Here is a 14,648-nt window from a genome sequence, read left to right as displayed (position 1 = left end):
TGACGGACCCGTACATATTTGTTGAGCTGTTTTAGGTCTAGTATGGGCCGTACGCTGCCTCCTTTCTTGGGAACTACGAACAGATTGGAGAAGAACCCTCGGAAACGGTCGGTCGTGGGGACCGTTACTATGACTCCTGCTTGAAGAAGCGAGGAGACCGCTTGGTGGTAGGCACGAGCCTTGGCTGGTGGTTTTGGGGGAAAAGAGAGAAAGAATCGGTCCGGTGGGTTGGAGGTGAAGTCTATTTTGTATCCGGAAGACACTAGTTCCCTGACACACCTGTCTTCTGTAATAGGCAGCCAGACTTGATGAAAGAGCAAAAGTAAATCTTATGTTCTGGGGCCTCTGGTGGCGGATCAGAAGTGTCCAGCACCCGATGGATGGAAGAGATTATGTCTTCAACTAGCGTTGTATTGCTAGGGGGGATTGGGATCAGGGACCCCTCCGTTTCCCTGTCTGAGTCAGAGTCGCAGATGCCTTCCGAATCCTGTGTATCACTGAGGCGTCCCCTGCTGGGTGAGCTGGGGAGGAGGCCCTCTCTGGTCGGGGATTGCAGATCTGCATTGTCTGTCCCTGGAATGGGACGGTCTAGATGACCTAGAGCTACGGTGTCTCTCCCTAGAGGGGGATGACCGTGTGCTATGGGATGACGCAGATGGACTTGATCTATGGGACCGCTTGCGTCCTGACCTAGACGTGGATGTGCCAGGGTCATCTTGTTCCTGAGTCAAGCTTTCCCTTTGCTGGGTAACGGTCACAGCCGAGGCATGACCCTGCAGAGCCTGAAGCAATGTGGAGGTTAGGATATCTATAGACTGCGTCATACATTGCGACATCTGAGTAGCCCATTCTGGCGTGGCATTAGACACCGAAGCAGTGGCAGGGGCTTCTTGGGGCTCTGACAGATTAGTCTGTATACAGTTCTGGCAATGCTGGTACGTGCTGCCACTGGGGAGAGCGGTCCCGCAGGCTGTGCAGAATGCATAATAGCAGTTCTGCCTGGTTCTCTTGGACCTTGAGCCCGGCATAGTGCACCCTATAGTGATACAGAGAAGCCTATAGGGGAGCCTTATAGGGAATATGGATTCACAGCTGAGTAAAAAAAAAAACCCAGCTGTGATCTTACCCCACCAGTGTGCCCCTAGGTCCAGCGCCGAAGATCCACAGTCCTGTGCCCCCCGGAGACTGGCTGCCTGGGTCCTGGTCCTGCAGACCGGGAGATGCAGGGTTAATCTGCAGCAGAAAATGGCTGCTGAGGAGAGGAAGGGGGAGAAGGGGGCGGAGAGCTGGAAAAAGGCGGCAGAACTGTGTAAAAACGCGCCCTTTCTGTCTCGCTCCGCCCCCTTTATGACACTGTAGAGTCATATTTGTCATCCGGGGGGCGGAGAGGAGGCGGCGGCTTCAGCTAGGCCGAAGCCGGGGCCTAAATTAGATGCCTGATGCCCAGAAGGGCTCCAGGCCGGAACGAAAAACCGGGAGCAGGTCGGATCTGAACCGGACCCCCGGATTTAAAGGCAGAATAGCGGTGGGGCTATAAGCGGAAGGGGGGCCCGGTGTGGGGTCCCCCTGAGGCAGTATAGAGCTGGTGCTGCCGCAGAGACAGGGGCGCAGGGAGCCCTGTGTCAGTATGTGCCATGCCTGCCTGCCTGCACACCCCCCGGCCACGACAGGAGCCCGCAGCTAGGCTGGGGTCCCTGGATGCAGGCGCAGTGTGCTGGCCCATTGCTGGGAGCTGCAGAGTGCTGCCTGTACAGGCCCTACCTGAGGCGTCTCAACCTAATGCCGCCAGAGGGGGAATAGGGAGGGTGCTGTTGTCACCTTCAGGGGGCTTTATCTTCGCCTCGACCTCAACCATGAAACCAAAAGGAATTGGGGAAGGAGGGGGGTCTCGACTTCGAACCAGCACCCGAGGAACTGGGGAAGGAGCAACATGGGGGATAGCCATCTCCACTTCAACCGGGCACCCCGTGATAAGGGGCCGAGGAAGGAGCCATGCCGGGAGTCTCGCAGGAGACCCTCTTTTCTTCATCTGTAATCCCGTCAGAAAAACGGAGTAAAAATCTTTTAGGTGTGCCTCCTATGCGACACTAAGCAAAAACTGGAGAAGGCTGACGCCGTCCAGGGGTGTATACTGCAGAGGAGGAGCCACGTTAATTTTCAGATTATGCATAGTGTCGCCTCCTAGTGGACAGCAGCATAACACCCATGGTCCTGTGTCCCCCAATGAGGCGACAGAATAACCTATCCACAGGCCGCCCCCGAAACACAAACATGTTCCTCATCATAGACAGACTGTTTGTACTTCAAGGCTGCTTGTGGGCAGGTTTTTCCTCGTTTTCTCTGGCCCAGGAAGATAAGACTCTGCCTACAGTCACGTTCCGGAGCACGGGAATATCTAACTTGTGTAAACTTGTAACATTGATTACACAAGAACCACAATAAGAATTTTTTCACAATAGGTATAATTTCCATCAGTTTAATACTGCCAACCTGACAATGCCCGTAGCTTACTTAGCAAAATCCTGCTGACAGGTTCACTTTAGCCTGCAAAACTTATAGGGAGGGGATGGGCAAACTTTTTGGCCAAGACAACTCTATAATCCAGCCTATCAGAGAATATACTTAAGAGGTAGATCTATGCTCTATTAAACACTTATAAATACATTAAATGTTAAATAAACTGTATATATATGGGTAGAAAAGCATTCACTAAAGAGGTGACATCCCAATATTCTTACCCATCTTCAATGCCAGGCTGCAGGTACAAGTGAGCATGTGCTGATCGCAGCCTCTGAATAACATGGATACAGAGACGCTGGAACATCTAAGTCAAAAATAAAATGAAATACCAACTTAAAAACAGAAAAAAAAGTCATAATTAAATATTCTTAAAGGGGTTTTTCCATTAACTACATTTCTCTATTTACAGAATAAGTGTACGCTTGTTCGATCTCCCCGCTACGAAGACCCCAACTGATGCCGATGGGGATGCGATACTAAAGCTGTAGTGAGCATGCGTGATCCTGACTCCTGCAGACATGTTCACCACTGCGGGACCCTCATGTAGTTTAACAACAAAAAAACCCCTAACAAAAATTTCAGATATCACTTGGCGTATTCATAAAATAAAAACTTAATTTTTAGAGAAAAACATTTCACACACCTGTCTTACAATCTGATTTGGGCACTTGATCAGTATCTGCATTGGCCACCAATCATCATCAGCCATGCGGTCGAGGAACCACTGAGAGAAAAAGCAGGATCTGTCAGTAAGAAGCCCTGATAATGGCAGGCGGCGACTCACGAGTAGCTCATTGCCATCTTACCTCACAAGCTGCCTGGCTGTTATTAAACTGCTTTGTTAGAAGCTCAATCCACTGAAGCATAGTGGGCTAAATCAAGGGGGAAAATATTACAATTAACATTTATAAATGTATGCCTTACAGTGAAATATATACAGCTCTTTACATGCACATCCATTGCAGTGCTCAACAACCAGATAGCGAACCTTGAAGTTACTGGTTCTCGTGTGTCTGACCATTGTGGGGAAAGATTTTATGTTAGGGAGAACAAAATAAGTGGCCACTCATATCAATTTTACTTAACATATAACTTACTCTGATTGATTTCTCTGGGTAACATCGCTGTTCTTAACAGCACAAAACGCTGAGTGTTTTCGCACTCCACTGACATGAGCTTCATACTCCCACTTTCTTGCCTAACAGGAGATGGCCACTGTACAATAGCACAGTATTCGTCTTTCTCCATCAATCTCCCAGACAATAGATTGGTGGTATGCAGACTTGAGCATCACTCCATTACAGAGTAGTCCCTGCCCTGGATCAGTGCGTTCACTGAAGTCAGACCCCAAGAGTATGTAATAAAATATGAGGAACGGAGCGATTTAATGTATAGCTTTGTGCGAAAAGATTACTTATTCATACACATCGCACATGTCAAACTGATCTGAGGGCTGGGGAGATTATATTATACTGTATGGAGGACTATGAATGGTCCATTATACTATATAGAGGACTATGTGGGGCCATTATACTGTATGGAGGACTATGTGGGGCCATTATACTGAATGGAGGACTATGTGGGGCCATTATACTGTATGGAGGGACTGTGCGTGGCCCATTATACTACTAAATGGAGGACTGTGCGTGGCCCATTATACTACTAAATGGAGGACTGTATGAAGCCCATTATACTAAATGGAGGACTATGTGGGGCCCATTATACTATATGGAAGGCTATGCGCGGCCATTAGAATATATATTAACGGTAATCACATTGTGTGGATGTCACCATACTTTGGAGGGTACAGTAGGGTCATCATACCGTGCGTGTGGAGGGTACTTTGGAAGAATTCACTGTGGGGGTATCATACTGTGTTTGTGGGGGCACTTTTGTACACATCATAGTTTATTACCTGTATTTATTAATTTAAGTTTTTTATCTATGTTATTCTTTGTTATTAAATATTTAAATTAGGCCAGCACACCATATGGTTTTTACTGCTGTTACTTAACATATATTATTCCAATATAATCCATTTAAGTTTGATTCCATATGAAAAGGTTCATTGTTATCTTTGATAAAGAAAAAACTTCTTTAATTGTAGACAAGTTTTTTATTTTGGCCCCCTCTGTATTTGATATCTTTGATATACATACTACTTCCTATTGGGTTATGGGTCAAGATAAGGAGATCCCACTCTGATGGACAGCGATTTCTGTAAGCATCCTAATATAGGAAGAGCTATTAAAGGGAACTTGTCACCCCCAAAATCGAAGGTGAGCTAAGCCCACCAGGATCAGGGGCTTATCTACAGCATTCTGTAATGCTGTAGATAAGCCCCCGATATATCAAGAAACATGAGAAAAAGAGGTTAGATTATACTCACCCAGGGGCGTTCCCGCTGCGGTCCGGTCTGATAGGCGTTGCGGTCGGGTCCTCCCATCTTCTTACGACAACGTCCTCTTCTTGTAGTCACGCTGCGGCTCCGGCGCAGGCGTACTTTGTCTGCCCTGTTGAGGGCAGAGCAAAGTACTGCAGTGCGCAGGCGCCGGCAAAGGTCAGAGAGGCCCGGGCGCCTGTGCAATGCAGTACTTTGCCTTCGCCGGAGCAGCGGCGTGAATACAAGAAGAGGACGTCATCGTAAAAAGATGGGAGGCCCCAGACCGGACCGCAACGCCCAACGCAACGACCGTCCCTGGGTGAGTATAATCTAACCTCTTTATCTCATCTTTCAGGATACATTGGGGGCTTATCTACAGTATTCCAGCTGGTGGGCTTAGCTCACCTTCGATTTTGGGGGTGACAGGTTCCCTTTAATAATTGAGTGAAGATTGCCTAAAGATCTAATAGTGTCTCGAGTGGCTCTGATGGACATATAGATCTTCATCATTCTCAAGATGGCTTGAATAGGAAAATATGGATGAAACCTAATTGAAGTGTAGTTCCGGCTACAAGTTTGGACACCACTCCCCTCCGTATCTTTAAAGGGAAGGTACCGCATTTGTAGATCATTAATAAATCAATGTAATTTAGCATAACATGCTGTTATAACCAAGTTTTGATTGCCTTTAAAACATATTTTGTTTGATATAGGAGTGTAAAGAAGGCACTGGAGGCTGAAATCTTGATTTCACAGTAGCAGCAAGAAACTATCAGTGTCATAATGTGGCACTCCATGGTCATAGGAGATAACTGAATGACTAAGATCTTATATTGTAATAGAGCAGTCACTGCTGTGAACTGGGCACACCTCTGTGGGCTGCACAATTCACAGTAGTGGGAGTGTTCTGCTGCTATATTCATGGAGCCCTCGGTTCTGCTAACATAAGCAGTATTGCTTCCGGCAGAACAGATGCTAGATTGACAGCTAACAGGAGTAAAATACAGGAGAAAAGTACAGGCAGAATAGCAGAGACATGACGGAGGAACAGTGTACCATTAGCATTATCAGAACAGAAGCTGTCAGCTGCTCAGCAGTGAATGGCCAGACATGGTGGAGGGGGGTGAGAGAATCATGTAATCTGGGTGAGAGAGACTGATGGGAGAGAGACAGTAACTGTTGGTGATAGCAGATCACAGGGCAGTCACCCATAAAATGGCGCTGCCCTGTGATGCTACTCTTCATTCTGCCCCAGGGATACTAGAACCCCCAAAAGGGGAGGGAAATGGTGAGGTCAGCAGTTACTGCACCGCTTTTGCTGCTAACAGTAAAGCTGGCAAGTTTCACTATAGCTGCTTGAGATCTAAAACGGAAAATGCTCCCTTCTAGTGGTAAATATATATATTTGTAAGAAAATATATAATATTCATATAGAAATGTTTGCAAACAGTGCACACATTGCATTAATACATTTTAATTACTATTTTAAGCTTAATTTCACAAAAAAACAAACTACAGGAAAACTGGCGGCACATTCCCTGGGTGATGTATGAAGTCATAGGTATAAACAGCAGGTGGCTCGATGGCCTAGGCTCTCTTAAAATGATTCCGGCATCACACAGTTTTCTCAGGTAAGCAAACCCCCAACTCTCAAACCAAAGTCGGTTCTTATGGAAAAGTGAGGGCTGCAGCCGATCAATGACAACTTTTTAATCTTTTGGTTGGAGATGCACCAATACTGGAGCTCGAACAAACCCATGTTGAGTAATCAGCCAACAAGGATAATAGAAGTTGCGTTTTCCATAGATAAAACTGGGCAAAAATAAAATTACAGCTTTGCAATAATCACTCAATCGGGTTATCGAATATTATTGCAGGAATAGGACTGAACTACAAGTTAATCTACAAGGATCTATATACAAACCCCAGTTATAGGAGGTGGATTTGTAAGGGCAGAATGTAATGCAGTTCATCATACTGAAAAATGTACCTATGCAAGTATAACAAGCAGCAAAAACTGCTAAAGAGAAAAAAATATTCCCCCTCTGGAGCGGACTAATAAAAAGGTCTAAAGATGAAAGTAACTTAAAGGGACCCTGTCACGTAAAAAAAAAAAAAACTATTAAACTGCATATATGGGTTTAATTTGCAGGTTAATAAAGTTCTGACCCTGCCCAGTGCTGGCATTTAGACCCCCCACAGCCGGGAGGAAATTGATGGTATTCCTCCTGGCAGCATTCCGGTTTCAGTGATGGGGGGTGACACTGCCATGGGTCCAGTCACCGCTCTGTGCATAGAGAGTGGTGGCTGTAACTGTGCCCCCGGCACTGACTGACGGCTCATTCAGCATTACACACGGCTATCAGTCAGTGCCGGGGGCACAGATATAGCCGCTGCTCTCTAAACACAGAGTGAAACCGCGGCGGTGGAGCTACCCCGTAACTGAATGCTACAGGGGAAAAGCTAATTTTATCGTGCCAGCGGGGAGTCTAAGTGCCAGCAGGGAGTCTAAGTGCCAGCAGCGGGCAGATTCAGAATGCTATTTACCTGCAGATTAACCCCATATCAGCATTTTTCATGTGACAAGTTCCCTCTAAACTAATAATGTTTTATTTTTAATAAAAAAAAAAAAAAAAAGAAACTGATAGCTTATGCTTATAGATGATCAGGGTATGATTGGTGGCAACCTGACCCCAGGGACCTCCCACCCACCAATATGCAGAGCAATGTTATCTCTGAGAGAATGGGAAGGAGCTGCAGTAACGGACACAACCTCACAAGTGGAAGAGATGCTACATAAGCAATGAATGGGTCACAGCTGATGTATTTTGGGAGTTTGAAGGTTCAGACATCCACAATGATCACACACTAATGTCCTACACTAACTCAATCAGTGATGTTAAAGGGGTAGTCCAGCCTTAGGATACGGATTATCTAACCTTTAATAGGTCATCAATAACAGAGCAGTGGGGTCCATCTACCAAAACCCCCACCAGTGATCAGCTGTTTTCAGCTCTGGCCAAATGTACAGAGTGAATGGAGCCAGACAGCACAACGATGTAATGGCCATGGCAGAACTGCAGCTCAGCAGCGATTTAATAGTTGCAGAGCTGTAGGTCTCAGTAACAGGCACTACACAATGAACAGTGCTGTGCTACTGCATCTCTCTTCACTTTATACATATGAGCAGAGCTGAAAACTGTTGATTGGGGTAGGTGCTGGGAGTCCCCACCGATCTGATCGTAATGGCTTGTATCATAAGGAGGAATAACCCCTTTAAAAGGTATTCTGTCAGCAGGGATTTGCTATGTAATCTGAAGACGGCAGGAGATAGAGGCTGAAACACAGAATTCGGGGATGTGTCACTTGTCAAACTGCTGTAGTTTAACTATCTGTGAAGGATTTACCATTAAGAGATTAACATTACTGGACTGGCAACACCCCCTCCTGTGATAAGCAGCTCACTATCTATGGACTTTGTACACAGAGGCTGGTGTTAAGCGGGGTTAGCTTTCTCATCTCTGCTCCATTCTAAATCTAAAATCTCTAATTGTGTCACAACGGCTGCACCCAGTAATCTAAGCGATACATCGCTGGAATTAGCATCTCTTTACCTACATTATGCTGCTTTCAGATGAAGTAACAAAACCTGCTGACAGATTCCCTTTAAGGATGTTCCTCTACTTAGTCCTACATAAGGCATTCAACGGCAAAGAGAACACTTCAAAAATATCTTTAGTCTGCCAAAACAATATCCTAAATCTTTAGGTGTAATGCTTGTAGTAATCGGGACTACTCATGACTAACTAATGTGAAATTTGTCATTGTACTCAAGTATGCGTTGTTCTTTAGCAATTTATTGTGTAGATAAGCAGATGGCTATATTTAAAAGTGCTAGATAGGAGGAAGAGACTGGGTACTGGCCCAAGGAGGCAACAACAGTTATAGGCCTCAACAAAGCGAGGTCATGATTGGCATTTGGATAGTACCCCTCTGTTTCTTACCTTCCTCCCCAGTATTCTCCAATCCTGATTCTTCTTTGTTGACTGACAGCATCAACAGAGCAACAAAGATTGTTAGAATCATACAAGCGTGTGGGGAAGACTAGGGAGGAAGGGAAAGCTATGGTGGCATCTCTTATCAACTAGATTCATTAAGTATAAATCAGACAGGAGCATTTACTTGTAGAGCAGATTTATTACCAGTGTGAAAAATGCAGGTAGTCAATGAAAAAAATAATCCCCCAAAACATTCAAGTAAAAGCTGTTCATAGGTGTGTAGTGATCTATGCTGGACATTTGGAAAACTTTACATTCAGTGGATCACACCCACTGTAAAAGGCCAAGATTTTGTCATGCAAAAAGGATACCAAGAATAATCTTAGAACTTTTTCCACCTTTAATGCCCTCCAAAAACGGTACAAATTTATTGAAAAAATAAAATAAAATATAATTTGGTTGCAAAACTGTGAGCACCCCTCTTATAATTGAGAATATGGTTGAATTCAGAAATAGCCAATCACATTTACACTCATGTTAAATAGTAGTAGTCAGCATACAGCTATCATTTACAGCGGTTCTGATTAAACCCATATAAAGTTTAGCTGTTCTAGTCGGTTTTTCCTAACACTTATAGCTGCATTTACAGCAAGCGCCATAGTCCATAAACCGCTTACAACACAGCAAATGGATATTACTACAAAATTTTTCCAAGGTATTAGATAAACTATCCAAAAGGTATGTTTAGCACAAAGGACATCACCAAAAGAGCAAAATACCCACAGAGAAGCACAGTGGAGGCAGCATTACACTTTGGAGCGTTTTTTCAGCAGCTGAAATTGGAGCTTTAGTCAAGGTAGAAGGAATTATGAACAGTTTCAAATATCAGACATAGATTGTAAACTTGTGAGCAGAGCCCTCATTCCTCTTGGTATCTGTTTTGATCTGTTATGCTGTAATGTGTATTGTCTGTACAAGTCCCCTCTATAATGTAAAGTTCTGCGAAATATGTTGGCGCTATATAAAAAAAATCATCATCAGTCAATTTTGCAACAAAACCTTCAGGCCTCTGCTAAAAAGCTTTCAGCATGACAACCATCCTAAGCATACCTCCAAAAGAAAAGAATAAGATAATGATAAAATTTTTTGGAATTGTCCAGCCAAAGCCCAGACCTGAATCCAATTGAAAATCTGTGGGTTGACCTGAAGAGGGCGCTGTTCACAGGAGATGCCCTCACAATCTAACAGATTTGGAGCGATACTAAAAAATTTTTTAAAAATAGTGCCAATAGTATTGATGGAGCACCGAAATGCTCGAGTAGTGAGCACAATGGAACTGAATGTGAAACTCGAGCATTTTTCCAGAGGACGGAATATCTCAGTATCCAGCTTCAGTGCGGCTCAGATGATTCAAATGAGCTTTTTATGGAAACCAGGACACCACGCCATACTCCGCAACTGCTCAATACTTGATCAAGCACCCCGAGGCCTGTACGCTCTCCCATCACCAATTGCCAATTCTGGATGTGCCATGCTGATAGACTCATACCCAGAAAGACTGAATGCTGTCATAAATTCAAAGGGCACTATACATATTAGTTTAATATTTATGCAACCACGTAGTATATTGGCCAGCCACATAGTATGTTGCCCAGTCACGTAGTATATTGCCCAGCCACGTAGCATATAACACAGCCCACGTAGTATATTGCACAGCCCACATAGTATATTGCACAGCCCACGTAGTATATTGCACAGCCCACGTAGTATATTGCACAGCCCACGTAGTATATTGCACAGCCCACGTAGTATATTGCACAGCCCACGTAGTATATTGCACAGCCCACGTAGTATATTGCACAGCCCACGTAGTATATTGCACAGCCCACGTAGTATATTGCACAGCCCACGTAGTATATTGCACAGCCCACGTAGTATATTGCACAGCCCACGTAGTATATTGCACAGCCCACGTAGTATATTGCACAGCCCACGTAGTATATTGCCCAGCCACGTACGTAGCATATTGCACAGCGACGGAGTATACAGCACAGAGCCACGTAGTATATAGACTTAAAATAAAAAAGAAACATATACTCACCTTCCGAAAGGCCCGTTGAAGTTCTGGCCCTGTGTGCGGTGCATGCGGCAGCTTCCGGTCCCAGGGTTGGTATGAGCGCAGGACCTGTGATGACGTCACGGTCACATGACCGTGACGTCATGGCAGGCCCTTCATGCATACCATCCTTGGCACCGGAACCTGCCGCTTGCATGGAGCGGTCACCGGAGAGTCGCGAGGAGCGGGAAAGGTGGCGGAAGGTGAGTATATAATGATTTTTTATTTTTTTTATTATTTTTAACATTAGATCTTTTATACTATTGATGCTGCATAGGCAGCATCAATAGTAAAAACTTGGTCACACAGGGTTAATAGCTGCAGTAACGGAGTGAGTTACCCGCGGCATAACGCGGTCCGTGACCGCTGGCATTAACCCTGTGTGAGCGGTGACTGGAGGGGAGTATGGAGCGGGCGCTGACTGCGGGGAGTATGGAGCGGCCGCCAGGCACTGACTGCAGGGGAGTAGGGAGGGACTAATCAGACTGTGGCTGATTGGTCGCGGCAGCCATGACAGGCAGCTGGCGAGACCAATCAGCGACTTGGATTCCATGACAGACAGAGGCCTCGACCAATGAATATCCGTGACAGAGACAGACGGAAGTGACCCTTAGACAATTATATAGTAGATGTGGCTTCTCTAATGAGAATAATAGGAAAAACATTCAGAAAGAAAAATACCTTCTCTTTTGAATGAATGAAGGTCTCCAAAACAAATGATGTACTGAGCTGGAAAAGAAAAAAAATTATTTATTTCCAGATCTGCATTTCTCAACAATGTAATTCACAGTATTATTGGAGAAACATAATTCTTTAAAATATTTGGGCACCTTTTCAGACTTTTTTTTTTTTTTTTTTTACTAGAAAGCACTTTTGCAGTAGGGGTTTCATTAAAAAATTGAGCCATTTGACTAGTCGCTTCTATGTACGGTATATCAACTTATTCTGCGGTCTGCTGTATACCAACCGAGTCCATCTGTAAGACTGCTTGACAGCAAGGTTTGTAACACTTCTCTCTTCTGTGGAACCAACTTCTAAGCCGATTTATGACCAAATCAATACTTTTCGTTTTTAATTTAGTCATAAATCAGGTAAGATGATCATTCATCATAAAATAGTTAAGGGATATATACTCTCCCACGTGACTGGTTTAACTTATCTCATTTTGCACTCAATTATATTTAGTGATACTTTAACACCATAGATACCAAACAAACCACAAATTTTAATGGAAAACTGCAAAAATGCATAGTAAATTAAATTTACATGCACCTAAGTAGAAAAATGAATCCACAAAAGTGCCTATATTCCTAAAAAAAAAAAAAAAAAAAAAAGAAGGAAAGATCACAGTAAATAGTTATCTGGCTGACTGTGCCAGGAACCTGGATTTATAATCCTCCCTTTAAGTCAGCTCCACAACACAGTACCTTTAATGTGTACATTACACTGTGGTTTTGTCCCTCAGACAATTTTGAGTGTTCCTGATAGATTTTTTTTCATGCTGATTTCAGAAATGACTTCAGATTTTTCCTATCATGTAAGTTTTTGAGAAATGATATGAAACATTATAATATTCTGTTTTAATTCTAAAAACACGAATTCACTGTGCAACAAATTTCAGGGAAGTTCTTGTCCCCTGAGAAAATTTTATTGTATCTTATAGATTTTGATATGCTGAACACCAATATGTGCTCCAAAAGTCTGCATCACGTAAGGTTATTAACCCCTTCATGACTGGAGCTTTTTTTCACTCCCCTTCTTTCCAGAGCCATAACTTTCTTATTTTTGAATCAATATGGCTGTGTGAGGGCTTATTTTTTGCAGAACGAGCTGACGTTTTTAATAATACCACATTTGTGCAGATACGTTCTTTTGATTGCTCGTTTTTGCATTTTAATGCAATGTCGCGGCAACAAAACAAACTGTTATTCTGGCGTTTTGATTTTTTTTTTTCCATCGCAACGCCGTTTAGCCATCATGTTAATTCTTTTTTTTTATTGATAGATCGGGCGATTCTGAACTCGGCAATACCAAATATGTGTAGGTTTGATTTTTTTTTATTACTTTGATTGGGGCGTAAGGGGGGCGATTTGAACTTTTTTTTTTTTTTTTAATTCTATATTTTTAAACACTTTTTTTTTTTTACTTTTGGCATGCTTCAATAGCCGCGACATGTCAGCTTCAATAGCTGACATGTCGCGGCTTTGAGGTGGGCTCACCGCCGGAGCCCACCTCAAAGCGGAGGATACTGCCAGCTGACGTACTATTCCGTCAGCTGCCAGTAAGGGGTTAAGAAACAACAGATTATAGTCTACATTATGCCGTCCGAGACACTACATACATGTGCATCGATGTCAGTAGCAATAGCAATTGTTCAAAGGAGTTTTGCAGACGACTTTCGTTATCGATGTGTGAATGATGTAGGATATGTTCCCTGGAAATAGGAATGTTTGTCAGTACTCTTTGGCAAGGGGCTACAAAGCCTAGCAAATTGCTGGGTATATCCTGAAACACCAGGTTACAACATTCTAGTGAATGTAAGGTTTTGGCCAATATTTTTTTTATTAATCTCTTATTTACTATAGAGTATGTTGCTTGTGCAGAAATGAGCATTACCTTGGCAGTCATTAGTGATACGGCTTTGGGGTCTGGTAGGGTGCTCGGTATACTGCTGCAAAGCTGCCACATAAACCTAAGGAACAAAATGAGAAAGGTTAAGTTCCCTGCATGTTGTAAAGAACAGAAAGGGACACTTACTTTAGAATGCTTACCCAAAATAAGTGTGCTCAAAAATGTTCTTGTCCTGAAGAAATTGCATGTTGTCATGCCAAATCCACTGCAAGAGATATTTTCAGAACTTGCTAGAGTACCATGCTTCATGATATTAATCAATAGCCAATTACACAAGCTGTTCTCATCTTTGACCCGTAATTGATAAATCCGCTAACACTGCTGAAGTGACTAAAAGACTGGATTTGTATGCAATTCAGCAATACCCAATATCTGTTTGTGACCAATAGTAAAGATTTGTACAATTTGATTACAAACCTCGAGAAGTTCTGATGAGACGTCAAACTTTACTTCCTTGCTGATTTCCTCTTCGGGTTCCACTCGTTTATAGAAAAGCATATATGCACTGTGAGTCTAGATAGAGTAAAAAAAAAAAAATATGAAAAAAAGAAATAAAAAGAAAAAGATCTGCTTTGACATTAGTACAGTTTCTAGAGTGGCAAAATTGTGAAAAGGCAGCTATAGTAGGTGTGTTTTCTGGTGAAAGATCCATGACACTCGCATTGTCCTGGTAGAATGTGCAGGCACAAAGAAGGCCGAGAACTTTTGTCTTGAGCCTTTAGAGTGGTAGGCCTCATTTAAAGGGAACCTGTCAGCAGGATTGTGCACAGTAACATACATAGAGGGTCAGGTTGGCACAGTTTTACTGATTAAAATCATATCTTGGGTGCTGAAATTCGTCTTGTGGTTGTTTAGTATTTATTTGTAGTTTTCAGTGTATGAGATTCTTTTGCACTGTGCGGCCTGTGGGGGGGGGGGGGGGGGGGGGTTTGGTCTTCGTGTGCTGCTCTGCTTACATATTCATCTGTATGGCTTATGACAGGTCGCTGATCTCTCAGTG

The 14,648-nt window shown here is 43.5% G+C and overlaps 1 protein-coding gene across 2 annotated transcripts in view; it reads right to left on the bottom strand.

Annotated features, from left to right (window-relative positions):
* USP34 (ubiquitin specific peptidase 34) overlaps positions 1-14,648 on the bottom strand; it is a 260,330-nt gene that overhangs the window by 48,077 nt on the left and 197,605 nt on the right. For both annotated transcript variants that reach the window (XM_077282722.1, XM_077282723.1), the window contains 7 exons: positions 14,066-14,161; positions 13,789-13,853; positions 13,634-13,709; positions 11,699-11,746; positions 3,327-3,392; positions 3,164-3,244; positions 2,739-2,824 (listed from right to left, as the gene is read on the bottom strand). In XM_077282722.1, coding sequence (XP_077138837.1) covers positions 2,739-2,824; positions 3,164-3,244; positions 3,327-3,392; positions 11,699-11,746; positions 13,634-13,709; positions 13,789-13,853; positions 14,066-14,161 — 518 coding nt within the window. The remainder of the gene's footprint in view (positions 1-2,738; positions 2,825-3,163; positions 3,245-3,326; positions 3,393-11,698; positions 11,747-13,633; positions 13,710-13,788; positions 13,854-14,065; positions 14,162-14,648) is intronic.

Source organism: Ranitomeya variabilis, chromosome 2 (assembly GCF_051348905.1).
Source record: "Ranitomeya variabilis isolate aRanVar5 chromosome 2, aRanVar5.hap1, whole genome shotgun sequence".
NCBI lineage: Eukaryota > Metazoa > Chordata > Amphibia > Anura > Dendrobatidae > Ranitomeya > Ranitomeya variabilis.
Note: the sequence above shows the minus strand (reverse complement) of the source record. Positions and strands in the feature narration are given on the sequence as shown.